Below are 15,236 nucleotides of genomic sequence, written 5' to 3' on the forward strand. Positions count from 1 at the left end.
TCCTTTTTCCAGCATTGGAGTGATAGTTTGACAGCTACATTTCACTAATTACCTTTATTTCAAAGTGGTGTGTCAGTTCAGCTCAAACAAATACTAAGCCAAACCTTGAACTGAAACTTTTGTAAGGATGGCAAAAGTTTGGTTAACTCTTTTCCCACTTAGTCTGTGGATCTGAATTGTGCTAGTTGTGGTTCTTTTGGAAATAGCCCTTTTTCAAAAGATCTTGTACTCATTTTTTTTACTACTACTTTGCCCAGTACAGGATGTTCCTGTTTTATTCTTCAGGGCTACGTTTAAAATGTGCTATCTATTTGGCAGTTCCAGTGAAGACAACCTGTTCTGAGAGGCAAAATATATTGATTGGTGCTAAATACTGCTGTCAATCAAAACCCTGGCCATTAATGGTTTTTAAAACTGAACTGCCATCTCAGGGGGATTTAAGAGTCCTGGCTGTCACCTGCTGATTTTCTTAATGCTATCTCCTTCACCTTTACAAAATCCCTTTGGAATGTAAATCTGTGATTTTACATCAGTCCAAGTAATGGGCTCCCACCAATTAATGCCCCAGCCCATGGATCTCCACAAATACAACACAAGAAACAATAGGATAAGGGAGTAGTGCCTTCAAAATGAGCCTGAGCTTGCATTTGTGTGCCTTCTTGTGAGGTCGTTTCAGACTTGCAGAGTCTGCTTTGAAAGTAGCATCTGGGGCTGCCAGGACAGCCTGGATTTTGGAAGCAGTTAATATAGCAACCAAATACACTATGCAGGTTAGCCAGTTTGTAACGATAGCAGCTGTGACGGAACGAAGGAACAGTTGCTGTGTTTGTGTCTGGTCATATGGACTGTGATGCTGATCTGGATTGCTGCCATGCCCACTTACAGACACACTTTTTTTACCCTCCCCATGGAAGTACCAAGTAGAGATGCGAATGATTATTCGGTAAGCCTCATCCTTAATGGGAGAGGCTTACTGATTAAAGTTAACAGGTGGGAGCCAGAGCAAGTTAACCAATTAAATGGGATTTTACATCCCTAGTACCAGCTAGTGTGAGGACTGTGAACTAAGTTAATTGGACAAGTGGTACTGATGGCTTTAACTAGTTACATGAATCTAGGGCTATGTCTACACAGCTTCCCTCTTCTGCAAAAGCCTATGCAAATGAAGTGTGAATTAGCATATTGCTGCACTTCATTTGCATAATTAATTAGAAGCCAGTTTTGCGCACGAGGTTTTTGCACAAAAAGGTGCAGTTTAGATGGCGCCTTTTTGCGCAAAAACCTCTTGTGTGAAACTGGCTCCTAATTAATTATGCCAATGAAATTTGTATTATCATATTGCTGTGCTTCATTTGCATAGGTTTTTGTGGAAGAGGGAAGCTGTGTAGACATAGCCTCAGCTTAATTTGGCCTGCAGTCTTAATGTAAGGTAGCATGGTATAGTAGTTACAGCAAGAGGTTCTCTTCCTGCCTTGGTTGCTGACATTGTGTGGCCATAGCCTCTCTGTGCCTCAGTTTATTCATCTGTCATAGGAGGATAAAAATACTTGTTCACCTCCGTCAAGTGCTTTGAGATCCCTGTGTCAAAGGCATGGAGTAATGAGCAATATTTTTAACGTAGTTCAATGTAGGGATGTTAGAATTTAACTTGTTAACTGGTAAGCTGTTTATCAGTTTACGTTACCGGTTAAACTCTGCCCACCTGGGGAGATGGCTGTCCCCCTGCTGCAGGCTCTGCAGTTTAACTTGGAGCTGACAGGCTTCTGGCATATGTGAGCTCCTGGTAACTGGCCCTGCTTCCAGGGAGCCGGCGGCCACCCCCGTGCCTAAGACTCTGCCAGCCCCACTCTGATAGCTGGTCAAGGCACCATGCATTGCCATGTGTGTTTATGGGTGACCCACATGGGTACTATGGGTAGTAAATGCCATCCGCTAGGGTTTGGATAGAGCCACTGGCAATATCAGTAACAAGTCTGTGTGTAAACTCCCCCAGTCTCAGCTTTATGAACCATGTGAAAGCTGAACTGAGTTCTGGGTGGACTGGGCCAAGTCAGAGAAGCCACAGGAAACGGGTAAACTTTGAGTTTGGGTCTGGGGCCACTTGACCCACAGCCTCCAAGAGCAACTTGGGGGGTAGAAGCACAAAGTCAGATTTGGTGGCAGGAGATGAGCAGCCCCCCATCAAGCCCACCTACCAGAAAATTCATATGTATTTATTGCATGCTGAGTGGTGGTGTGCATTTTATGAGTAAGGACAGGTAGCTCTGTGAACCCAGGTGGATGTTGCTGCCTGGGATGTGTACCTTTGCGCCCATGTGCATTTTAGAAAGAAGCAAACCAAACAGAGCCTAATAAAACATTCTGACTGACAAGTCAGACTTTTGCAAACTCAGGTTTCTATGGGGTGTAGTAGGAGGAATATTGGTTCTGTGATGCCTTTCCCATACTCCTGCTGGGTTACTCATGTCCCTCTTCTGCTCTCTCACTTTCCTTGTGTTTCTCCAGCTCCAGCATTGCTTAGGGTCCTCCTTCACTTGACCATTTTGAGCTTCCGGTTTCCTTTGTTTGGTTGAACTATTTCTGTTAGTAACTAACATGGCCCCAGCATGCAGTGTTTGAACTCTTCACTGTCTGTAGTGACTTCATCCTGGCAAGAACCCTTGACGTAGGGTCATTGTCCCCATTTTACAGACAGGAATGGGTACAGAGAGAGGCCAAGTGACTTATGAAAGCCAAGGTCCCACAGGGAAATCTGATAGAACGGGGACTTGAATCCAGGTCTCACAAGTCTGACTCTGGTGCCCCCACTACTAGAGCAGAAGCTATTTGATTGTGGATATTAGTGAGTGCATTGTAGGCAAGGCACATGAATATGAGCACATCCTGTTACTGAAGAGAGGAGAATCTTCAACAGAACTACCCAGGGGGGTCCCCTGGCTGACCCACTAAAGGTTGCAATGCTTCTAAGATGCTTGGGAGATGGGGAGAGAGGTTGGCAGCCCTGACTGGCTGCTGTGGTGGGCTGAGACTTGTATCACTCGAACCAATCCAGGGGAATGCAGAAGCGTCTGTCATGGAGTTAGGCATGTGACCATGTAGTGCACAGAGAGTAGAAAAGACCAGGGCCTAGCAGCAAACAAGACACTGAGAGGCTGGCATAAATCATTCAGCTTTTTGTGCTGCTGCAGCATCAAAGGCACTCAATTGTGTCTGCCTGTCCGACAGGCAAGTGGGCAGGAGAGAAATCTTATTACCTCTTTCTAGGGATGTTAACTGATCAATCCAATAGTCGATACATTTTGCGTCGATACATTTTGCATCGATTAGTCGATGGGGTGTCTCCTCCTTCAAAGGCAAAAGCACCGTGCGGAGCCCAGAGTCAGTTGGAGACTCCCCCGCTGACCCTGGGCTCCATGGGGTACTGCCGCTTTGAAATGCCACGTACAGCCTGGGAACACCTTAGTTGGCCCAAGTCTCCACATGGCACTGCTGCTTTGAAGCACCCCCCGCCCCCACAACTGCCTCTTTCTGATACAGGCACCGGAGTGACTAGCTGACTAGTCCTTTACATCCCTACCTCTGTCCAGATCTCTTAAGGAGAGCTACCGTGTCTCTGGGCTGCACAGCTGGGCACTCAGCCATATGCTTCAAGAGACTTGGGCTGAACGTAACTGTGGGTTGTGGTATGGCTGAAACCACTTCCTCACAGTAGCCTCCCTTGACTTGCTGTAAGTTTTCTGTAGTGATTTAGTTTCTCTCCGGGCATTGCGTAGGTAGCACTTCGGTTTTGTCCTGACTTCGCTCCCTTATTTTTCTCACATCGCACCCACTGACTTTGGGATTTTGCGGATGCCCGTGAAGATCCTCAGTGCAGAACCATTTTGCTACTGCACAGTGCTCTGGCAGCCATACCAGCTGCGCAATGTTAGCAGTTGCTTACAATGTGCAGGCAGTTTTTTTACCAAGATATTTAGTCCTGCTATGCGGGCAGCAGACAGGACTAGAAGACTTCCCGAGGTCCCTTCCAGTTCTATGATACTGAGTTTTTCAGCATGCATGCCCCTGCAGCATCTGCCTGTTGGGTTGCAAAACTCTTTGGGACCTGGAAGGAGGGAGACGAATAGCATTGAAGGCCAGAGGGAGACTTAGTTTAATCATTTAATGTGGTCTCCTGGATCACACAGACTGGAGAATTTCACCCACTGATTCCTGCAAGAGAGGAAAGGATTGCCTTCTGTGGGAATGAAGATTGAAGCACCAGCTAAACTAAAGCACGTAATTTAGCAAGGCATCCAGTACTGATTTAAAGTCTCCCTTGTGGTGATGAATTTTCTGCTTCCCTCGCTAAATTGCCCCAATAGTCAATGGCTGCCACTGTTAATAAATTCCCTCTTATTTCCAGTTTGAATGTTGTCATTCCAGCTGTTGGTACACACTAACCAGATAAACATGGCGAGAAATCGCCATTCAGACCCTCCTTAAGCCCCAGCATGTCCTTGCTTTGAGGACAATGAACACAGTTCCAAACAGCTCCTTCTCCTCTCACTCATCGCCTTTGCTTTGGAATGGGATTAGGGCTTCCTCTGTGCTAATTGAATTTCCTTGTGCTGAGCAGTTCAGCTACTCCCTGGTGAAGCCTCAAGCTTGCCTTGTTTTTTATGTTTAACTGGCAGCCTCCAGAAAAAACAGCGTCGGTGCAGGGGTCCTAGGGGCGGGCAGCGCAGATGTCTCTCTGCAAATCTCATTGAATTGTTTTGTCCCCCTTAGAGGCACTGGCACCCTATTCCTCTCCACCGGAATGGTGAGGGAGATGGTCCTAGAGGCAAGTGGAGCAGCAAACGAGTTTAGGAAGAGCCAGCCTCCTGCTAGGATTTTGATGAGATCTGTGTCCCATCGAGGGGCGTGTATGGCTGAGATGGGAACTGGTTAAGCTTACCAGTCTTGCACCCCATAGACAACAGCTGTGGCATGTAGGAGTGAATGGTCAACTGGCTGTGACCTCCTTACTTGGGAAAAAGGCACAGGCCGTGAGGTTTTTGTTCCTCACGAGTTAGGAAGCAGAAAGGATTCTGTTCTCCATGCTTTAGTCCTCCAAAAAATGTCAGGTGCATCGTGCCGTCTTTGTCTAATGATCGCTCCCCTTGGAAGGATCCTGTTTTGAAACTAAGCAAATGCCCTTTCCCGCCTGTCAGACACATCAGAGAATGATCACTTTCCCTTCCAGAGAGGAACAAAAATAAGCTGCGGGCTAGTAAAAATACCTCCCTCAGGAACAAGGGGCGCCCCAAACAGCAGATGCTGCTGTGTAAATGGTGATGGATTAGGGATGGATGGGGTTTCCTTGTCTTCCTCAGCTCAGCAGGGCAGCTGCTGCTTTATCAGGGGTGTGGGTTTGTGTTTGCTTCGCTCTGGGCTGAGGAGCAACTGACACTAAAACTGTCAAGACCCCCACCTCCTTCTGGAGACTTTATAGGAGAGTCCTTTGACACCCTGACTCAATGTGCAACTGCTGCCCCATTTCTTACTGACTGGAAATCTTCAGAAAAGAGCATTGATGCCAGCAAGGAAAGAGAGTCACACTCCTGGGGGGGGGGGGGGGCGGGCACTTTCCAATGTGGTGTTCTGATCCTACACGTGGGCAGGCAGGCACCCGCTTAGGTATCTTAGTTCTGAGCATCCAAATGGAGGACTTAGGGGAGGTTCCGCTTAGTTACTCTTCTTTTAAAGGGTCCCTATGGTCTTTCTTTGCTATAATAGCAAATGTGTAAATGTTCAGGGCTGCATGGAAATATCTTGCACTTTTATTAGGACCCTTGAACCAAAGATTCCCGGACTCCTGACCAAATTCAGACTTGATGGCACAGAAGGAGGTGTATATGTTCAGGCTGAATTTGGCCCTCTGTATATATCATAGATATTGTTGCGTCTACCTCTAAAATGCAGGTGGTACTTCTGCTGTGTTATATATCTAAAAAGCTATAAGCTCATGGTTATATATATTTATTTGTTAAGCTTTAAGGAGCCACAGGAATACTCATTGTTTTTAAAGTTGCAGACTAACACAGCTCCCTTTTGAAGTTCTCTAAACAGCAGGTGCAAATCAAATTTCTGCTGCTAATCTTACAAAATGGAGAAGAATTAGAGGAAGTGTCCCTACATCATGGGGTAGAATAACCGTATACAATCACCTGCGATAGACCGTGGCCAGAACGCTAGCACAATCTCATTACAGGGCTGAAACAAAAGACAGAACTATGCAGCACTGTAAAGACTAACAAGATGGTATTAGGTGATGAGCTTTCGTGGGCCAGACCCACTTCCTCAGATCAAATTGTGGAAGAAAATTGGCATGACCCCATATACCAAAGGGATGCAGTCAAAAAAAGTGAACACATATAATAAAATTGACAAATCAGATTTTAGAATGGGGGTGGGGGAAGTGAGGAGGGAAGGTTAGTGTCTATGAGATAATGATGCTAGGGGTGATAATTTTATATATGTGTTCACTTTTTTTGATTGTATCCCTTTGGTATATGTGGTCATGCCTATTTTCTTCCACAATTTCATCTGAGGAAGTGGGTCTGGCCCACGAAAGCTCATCACCTAATAAACCATCTTGTTAGTCTTTACAGTGCTGCATAGTCCTGTCTTTTGTTTCAGCAAAATCAGACTAACATGGCTACATCTTTATTACTCATTACAGAGCTGTTTTTGGTGGAAAAATTCTCCATTTTTCACAGAGTTTCAAGTGAGCCTTTCATTTTATCTGAGCGTAGTGCTTTCAAATGCTCTTCGGCTTAACCCAACAACCAATCCAACTTGCACTGTGAACTTTCCCATCCAGGTCTCCTCTATAAACAAGCCATTCCATGATCTGTTTTAAAGCTGCATATAAATACTTCAGACTCAAAGCATGTGTCTAAATCCTCTGGAGATCTTTATTTACGAATTGCGTGCTACTGTAGCCAAATAAATAACTTTAATTACAGTAAATAGAGGATGTTTACAATGTTTTTGTTTTTCTTAAAAAAATAGTCTACAACAAAATTATCGAGACAAAACCCGCCCCTGTTCTTGGATAGTGAAGTCAAAGTAAAATATTGACAGCTAAGGGTTTATACAGGTGGGGGAGCCTTGCAGAATTAAGTGAAGGTGGGATCTTAAAATAATTAATAGATGGTGATTCAAGTGTCATGCAAATGATTCCCTGGGCAAGATACAAAGCAGTCTCCTGTCCAATACAAAACCACAGAGGGACTCATTCTTCCCTGTTGCATTGCTGTAAACCGGAAGTCATCCATTGAAGTACTAGAGAATTACATCCATGTACAGCTGTGCAGAATTTTGGCCAGAGGACATAACTGGAAGCATGGTGTGGAAAACTCTAGAGTATCAGATGGAAGATTGTCTTGTTCAGTAAGTCACTGCTGGGTAAATAAGAGAATTTCACACCTGTTATGGAAGCCTCAAAAGTCCCCTGTGAGGGAGGTGTTACTATACAGGAGCACAGACTTAGCACAGTGACTTTTCTCAGCGTGGTGGTAACAGACTCCTGGAATCCTGACTCAGTCGCCTGCCTTAATCCCTAAATCACACACCCATGCCAATTAAACACAGGGGATTCCTAATGAGGCAGGAAATTGGTTTGCAGCTTAATGCAAGGGTGTCAAATCAACACATTCATTTAAATTACTTTGAAGCCAAGTTGTTTTTCCTCCCCTGGCTTTGAATACCTCTTCCTTGAACTCCATCTCGCCAACTGCCTGAGGCAGCCCTATGCAATTTCACACAGTCGCCTTTGTTCCTTTCCTCCCTTTGCTTGAGCCTGTTGTGCTGTTTCACATCAGGGGTGGGGAACCTTTTTTGGTTCCTGGGCCACTGACCCACAGAAAAATCAGTGGGGGGGGGGGGGGGGGAGATCTGACTGAGGAGAAAGACACTCCCCACTTTCCCCTTGCACACCAGAGCCTAGGGGGGCCCAGCCTGGTAGATTTTGTGTGTTCCAGCCCTGCAGTGGGGATGTGGTGAGGCAGGAACACCAGCATGGGCTCCCAAATGCTGAGAGGATGGGGGAAAGCCCTGAGCCTTCGGGGCCGGATCCAGGCAAGCTGGGGGCTGCATCTGGCCTCTGGCCCTTAGTTTCCCCACCCATGGTTTAAACAAGATTTGAATACCCATCAGTACCACTTGGGCCTTGTGTTTGCCAGAAAAAACGATGTGGGTTTATTACTATGTGTTAGCTAACAGCTAATAACTAGTATGCAATAAGCTCATAGTATAGATGAGGCAGTTGTAACACCTGGCATCCAAACTGGAACTGCCTTGGCCACAGCAGCTTCTACTACGTGTTGGCTAGTCCTCTAAGCCTGGAATTGGCCCTTTCCTCCTTGCGGGATGCAAAGGGGCCATTTTTCTTCCCATACTCTGCTTCTACCTTCATCCCCCATGTGTCAGTGACATCTTGCTGCTTTGTGGCTCTTTAATCTGCTTCCTTTCCCTCTCTTGCTGCTTCCCATTGTGAAATCAAGTGGGAACACACTCCTCCTGCCCCAAACCCGTTGAAAGAAACCTTGGAGGGAGAAAAATACTCATTTACCATACGTTGATTTAAAAATCCACATATGCTATTTAGCAGCCGGTATGTGGTGTGTTTGCTACTTTGCATATGTGCTGTAGGGAAGGTTTAATTATCCCACTGACGCACTTGGAGTTGAAGTGACTCACCCAGCGCAAGAGATGAACCCAGTGCTTGAAGAGGGATTAGATCTTGGGAGTTCCTTGTTCTAAGCCCTGTGTTCTGGCCACTGGATCACACGTTTCTAGTTGTGGGTACAGTACAGGCGTACATGGATTTAAAATGTTGTTTAAAAATCATACTGAAGAATAATAGTTAATATAGCACTTTACATTTTCAAAGCACTGTGCAAACCTTAATGAATTAAAGTTGAGGGCAATTCACTTTCAGGGGAACACAGGTGCATTTGTACATTTTAGACATTAGAATGTATTCCCTCTATTTAGAATCTAGAGCTGCCCTCAGGAAAGCTGGTCAACTTGTCACATTTGAAATCCAGTTCAAATAATTTTTTACACGTTGCAAAAATGTGCTTGTGATGCATTTAACAGAAACGTATGTAAAAATGCATTAACCCTCACGGAAAATGCTGTGTGTTGCTACTATTTAAAATCCGTTAGTATTTCCAAGCTCTAAACATTCATGCGCCAGATCCTGTCTCACACAGATACTTTTGTATCTGATCAGGAGTACACATTCCCTTTCTTTCCTAAAGCCATAATAGTCACTAAAATTGGCACAGCCACAGATACAGACTGTGAGCTTTGCAAGCACTTGCTAGGGACCATATCTAGACACAAGTGCTGTTAAACATTTCTTCATTAGAACTGGACAACACTTGTGAACCTCAGTTTGCTAACTCCCTTGGAGTCACTATTTTAATGCTGTTCAGCAGGGAGAGCACCCTGAGCCTAAAATGTCATCAGTGAAAACACAGTCGCATCCTATACAGAGATCTACAGTCACATGCTTGAGTTTAGCTACCCTGAACTGGCCAGGGGAATGCAGACATCTCAACCCTCTTGGTATATAGAAAATAGTTCCTTTTCCTCTTCCCCAGAGTTGCAACGGCCACTTTAAATACAATAGAAATAGCTCACAGGCCAGAGCCTTGAACAACTCCTGAATTCTAATCTCAGCTCACCATTGACTCCCTGGGCTGCTGCTTTAAACTTCTCTGCCTCCTCTCTACATCTGCAAACAGGATTAGCAATTATGTCCTCCACCAGCGTGGGTGCAAGGACTGTGAGTTCCCATTTTTGCAGGGCTTTGAAGTGACACCATGCCACAGTTAAGAGCTAAGCAAGGTTGTTGTTGCCATGGCGATCAATGATGCTGTGGTTTTTCCACCTGGCCAGGTGGTCTATGGAGCATCGTGGCTGATCTAGCTCTAAGTCTCTATGCTTTTAAGCAAGGTTTTATTTCTAAGTTCCCCTCTTTCCCAGTTCTACTGGGACGAAGGATGAAGGCCCGGCAACACTGTGCTACGGGATAACAAAAGTGAGGCATTTTTAACAACACAAATTAATTTGCAAAACAAAAGCAAAAGAAACACATCAATAACATTGTTCAGATTTTTAAACACAAAATGTACAAAAATATAGATATAATAATTTATATGTAGATAACAGCCGTCATTCATAAACACTGTAACAATCCACTAGGGGGAAGCAGAAGGTAATTTGTTTCTGAATGGATTATGATGCATCATTCAACAGAGGTAACTATGGGTGGGGATCCTGGTGACGCTGTGGCCTTGTTTTCCCTGCTAGAAAAGGTACATTTATGACCATGGGATAATGGGCTTTCCTCTTGTCTTTACCTCCTGGTAATACTAGTCTGTTTCTTAAAGGGGCAGCCTCCTTTTATTTATTTTTGTTTGTTCGGCAATTCTTGTGCATTTTTTATGCTACTGTTTCGGCTCTCTTTGTTAAATGAGTTGGCCACCCCTGTTATAGACTAACAAAACATGTAGATAGTATCATGAACTTTCATGGGCACAGCCCACTTCTTCAGATGACCGAAGAAGTCATCTGAAGAAGTGGGCTGTGCCCATGAAAGCTCATGATACCATCTACATATTTTGTTAGTCTATAAAGTGCTACCAGACTATTTGTTGTTTTTCCAGTTTACTTGTGCAGACTAACTCGGCTCCCCCCTGAAGCTTCAGGAATATTAGTCGCCCTGAAGTAAAAAAATGCACATTTATTTTTAGTGACATCAAGGCCTATGATCAGTTTCCTCTACTCTGTGTTTGTCATTTCTCCTGTCTTACCTGTGTCACTCACTGCCCTTCACTTGGCTTCTCTCAGTGGTTCATCTGAAGGAGAAACCAGAGAGAGGAAGCCCTCCATCTCTTGTCTGGTCTCTCGTTCTGTTCCGCAGTTTTCCATGCCATTGAATTTTTTCTCTCTCTTCCAACCTCTCATTTTCTAAATGCATGAACAACCATGCTTTATCTCAATCCCCAGAGCTCTAACCACGTACGTGGCTTTTCATGTAGGGATTCCACTGGTGTACTTGCTTTCTTGCCGGAAAGCGTGTGGCGATGGTGTATACTAGGACAGATGCTATGCAATTATAATGAGCTCTTGCCAGTAAATGCTGCCGGGAATAACCCCTGGACAATGAGCAAGGATTGATGCCCCTAAGCTCCTAAATGTGCAATAAGACCTGGGACACACAGTAGCTTTAAAAATGATTAAGCTGTCGCTGACCTCTCTATGACACTGAGGACTGCGATGTTTAGCCACAGCCCACATCCACCTCCTGGAGACAGAATATCTCCTGGCCCCCCCCGATAGTGCTTTGTAGAGCCATTTAAGGGCTGCAGCACAGTCCCCATGTTGGCCAGTCTGCTGTACTACTTCCCATCCCTTCTTGCCTGCTTTTGGGTGAATAGCAAATCTGAGCTTTGGCAGATTGATAGTGGTAGCAGCTCTTGTGCTCCCTCTACCTCAAGGGCTGTAACTCTGGCCAAACCTTACATGTACCGTGTAAGGAAGGGCTGGGGCTATTTAGTCCCTTTCATCCTCACTGCACAATCCCATGAAGGCTAGCCAAAATCTAGCCACTCGTCTCCAGATGCCATAGGCATAGTTTATGAACCAGCTAGGAAAAAAAAATCTAGCTAGTAATCTTCAGGAGAAAATCATAAGCTGGAGTCCTAAAGCTTTCCTCCAGCCCCTATGTTGGCATCATCACTCTGGGAAACATTCTTTAGCAGTGGTTTGACCCTGAAAGTCCAAGCGAATGGTGGATGCTTGGAACGGGGCCCATGGTCTGGTCCTGCAAATGTAACCTCTTAGTTAGGGCATTATGGAATAACTTGGTCAGCTAAGCAATACCGTCAATTATGAAGAAAGAGGAGCCGGGCCAGTCCCCCTGCAAGACAGCCTGAGAAAGAGAAGAGTGTGCTGTGAATCAGGTTGTGGATTACTTTGACTGTGCAATCTTTTCACCAGCAAATTTGTGGCATGACAAACTTTGGAAAGCAATAAACTTTTCTGAGCCAGGCTGGTTGCTGAAGCCACTGAGCATCCCGTCCCATCAGCATTCTTCCTGTTATCTGACTGCATGCAGGCTGCATGTGAAAAGCCAGACTTCTCCACTGGTTAGACACTGATCTGACAAATGTGGAGCGTGGCTAATACTTTGGCCAGGTGGGAATCGTTTGCACTAGAGAGAAGTCTCCTCTGAGACAATACCAACTCTGCTGCCTCCCCAATGGTTTCCGTGAGCCACCAATCCTTGGTTGCAGTGTCCGTATTCTTACCCTTTAAGTGCCCTCTCTGAATGTGGAAGATGAATTCCTCTGAAATGGTTTTAATAGGCTGGATTTTTCTCCCCAAATTTCAGACTTGAGAAAAGTGTAAAAAAAAAAAATCCAAAGGAAGAACAATAAAGCCATCCCAGGATGTGGGTAATACTGAAGGTGACACCTCTTAGCAGAATAGCCAGGATGAACTGTTGTGCAGCATTAAGTCAGCCTCAGCATTGCAAGTAAGAGGCGATGAAAACAATTTGAATTTCACCTACGATCTGTTATCACTTTCTTTTTCACCACCTAACTACTAAGCTCATTCCTCTCCTTCAGCACTGGGCAGGGCACTGAGATTCCTTTCTCCTGAGGCTTTTCCTCCTTGAGCCAGTTGCGACAAAATAGCTGATTTAGCTCCGCAGCTCAGAAAAGCCCCTCCAATAATATTCTCCCTTATCTTTAAGGACCAGAGCTGTCAACTCAGCAGTGGCTGTGGGGTTGATATGGAGCATGCTGGTAACTTTGAAATCCTTCCCCTCAAAAGCTAAGTTACATATTTCAAAAAAAGTCAAGGTTAGCAGTCTGATTATTTTCGTACATGGCTTTGTAAGGCAATAAACCTCCTGGATAAAGTACATAAGACCGCTGGCTCCCAGAATTCAGACAGAATTCTTCCTCTTTTTTTTTTTATTTAAAAAAATCTTTGATTGGTTAAAGACCCATGTCTTGTATGAAATGTTCTATTTTCTTAAAAAAGGGTGTTTCTTTTGTTTGTTCCCCGTTAAGTTGATTTTGACAATCCCCTTTTTGTTTGTAGCGCTGCTGTGGCACAAACTCGTAGTTGAAATGGCCAAATGTCGACTAGTTCCCCGCCGGCTTAGGAGGAATTGTGTCCAGTGATTGCATTAGTTAGCATCAGAGCTCCAGAGAGCCCATCAGAGCCAACATTACTAGGGAGTTAGTCATCATAACGACAGTATGCGGTGCTGGATTGGCAGCAGAATTTTCCACCATCATACTTGTACCTGAAAGAGGGGGAAAAAAGAAACAACCATGACGAATGAATTCTTTGTTGGATTGGCACCGCTTATTTTCTTTCTTTTTTCCCCAAGGAACCAGTGAGGATTTGGTGAAATGTTAGTTCTTGGAATGCTGGATGCTGCTGCTCGCTTTATTGTTTTTGCATCTTCAGGGAATAACTTTGTTTACAAAGAGACTAGACTCTAACATTTACTATGGGCTAAATTCTGAAGGACTCAGGCAAAACCCTGATATCAATGGGAAACTTGACTGGGTCAGAACTAAGGCCAGGAGTACACTAGACCTGGAAGGTCGGCTTAAGGTACGTGACGCATTCTATGTAGCTAGTGTTGGCTTACCTTAAGCCAAGCTTGGCGGTGTCCCCACAGCGGGAGTCTGACGGGAGCAAATGCTCCTGCAGGCTTCCCTTATACTCGCAAGTAGTACAGGCACCAGCTAGAGCTGTCCTCAGTGTTCAGTTTGAGTGTATACTAGACCTGCTAAATTGAGCGCCAGCATGTCGATCTCGGGCGCGGCGAGTGAAGACATGCCCTAAGAGTGAACTCTTGGCCCTATTGAAGCCTATCGGAGCTTTGCCCTTGACATCAATGGAGTTACGTAAATGAACATAAATTGAGTATAGTTTAGCCCAAAATGAATAACACCAGCTTCAGAGTACACTTAAGGGCTTGATCATGATCTGCCTGCATGTGAGGAGAGATGGGAGAAGAGACATTAACTTGGATGACCCAGCAGCCACAGCTGAGCCCCAGAAAAGAAAATGCCCTTCACTAACATGCATGTGAGAAAGCTGGTCGGGTTATAGACCTGGGCTAGAGCTGCCACTGCTCTCCCTCCCCATGTGCTAGATGGAAGTAGTAGGATCTGGAACCAGTGTTCATGCTACTCTATGGACCGGAATTGGAGCAAAGACCCAGATTGAGGCCTGGGGCAACACGGGGCTGTGAAAGGAAGGATACAGGATTAGCTCCTTTAAATTCACATCACACCTTGGCTTCACCTTTGTTTCCAAGGGTTAGTAAAACTTTATGGGATAATGGCTGCTGGGTGCATGACCAAGGTAAATGAGTATCCACCTGAGGGATGTGTGCATAGAAATAAGGCAGGGAAGGGAGAAAGAGAAGAGCAGAACAAGACGCACCACCGTTTCTGAGGATATGAACCTCTGCTGGGACTCCGTCTCCTCCTGGCCCTGTTGCCCTAATCTGAACCAAGGCGTGAGTGGAGTCTTCAGGCATTGGGATTTCAATGCGGTTCTTGCTGGCCAGGTACAGTGTGGGAGTGGAGTGTGAGTCCTGCCGGTAGAGCATCTGTTGGAAGAGACGTTTGAATTTAGCATGGTGGGGTCCTTTTTTGTTTTCTGCAACAGAATAAGGAAGGGAAGAACTTGCTAGGTACGGCCTGTACCTTGTACCCAGTGACTGCAGACTCGTTCGCCTTTGCAACCACAGGGTCCCACTTGACACTGACGCTGGAGCCGGAAAATGTCCAGGAGATGTTGCCAGGTGGCCTCCTTGGTGCTAGGAGATACAAGGTGACCAAGACTTTCAAACAGGATGAGAAACAAAAAAAGCAAAAGGAGGGATGTTCTAGCTGACACCAAGGCTACGTCTACACTGGCCCCTTTTCCGAAAGGGGCATGGTAATTTCAGAGATCGTAATAGGGAAATCCGCGGGGGATTTAAATATCCCCCGCGGCATTTAAATAAAAATGTCCGCCGCTTTTTTCCGGCTTTTAGAAAAGCCGGAAAAGAGTGTCTACACTGGCCCTGATCCTCCGGAAAAAGCGCCCTTTTCCGGAGGATCTTATTCCTACTCCTACACCCAGCAGCCAAAGTAGGAATAAGATCCTCCGGAAAA

The 15,236-nt window shown here is 45.3% G+C and overlaps 2 protein-coding genes across 2 annotated transcripts in view; one reads left to right on the top strand and one right to left on the bottom strand.

Moving 5' to 3' along the window:
* The window catches only part of RBBP5 (RB binding protein 5, histone lysine methyltransferase complex subunit), a 118,398-nt gene that overhangs the window by 37,414 nt on the left and 65,748 nt on the right, over nt 1-15,236 (top strand). The window lies entirely within an intron of this gene.
* The window catches only part of CNTN2 (contactin 2), a 61,347-nt gene continuing 53,025 nt past the window's right edge, over nt 6,915-15,236 (bottom strand). The window contains exons 21-23 of the mRNA XM_075910507.1: nt 14,784-14,896; nt 14,518-14,686; nt 6,915-13,360 (exon numbers count right to left, since the gene is read on the bottom strand). Coding sequence (XP_075766622.1) covers nt 13,251-13,360; nt 14,518-14,686; nt 14,784-14,896 — 392 coding nt within the window. The 3' untranslated portion in view covers nt 6,915-13,250. The remainder of the gene's footprint in view (nt 13,361-14,517; nt 14,687-14,783; nt 14,897-15,236) is intronic.

This window comes from Pelodiscus sinensis, chromosome 27 (assembly GCF_049634645.1).
Source record: "Pelodiscus sinensis isolate JC-2024 chromosome 27, ASM4963464v1, whole genome shotgun sequence".
Lineage (NCBI taxonomy): Eukaryota > Metazoa > Chordata > Testudines > Trionychidae > Pelodiscus > Pelodiscus sinensis.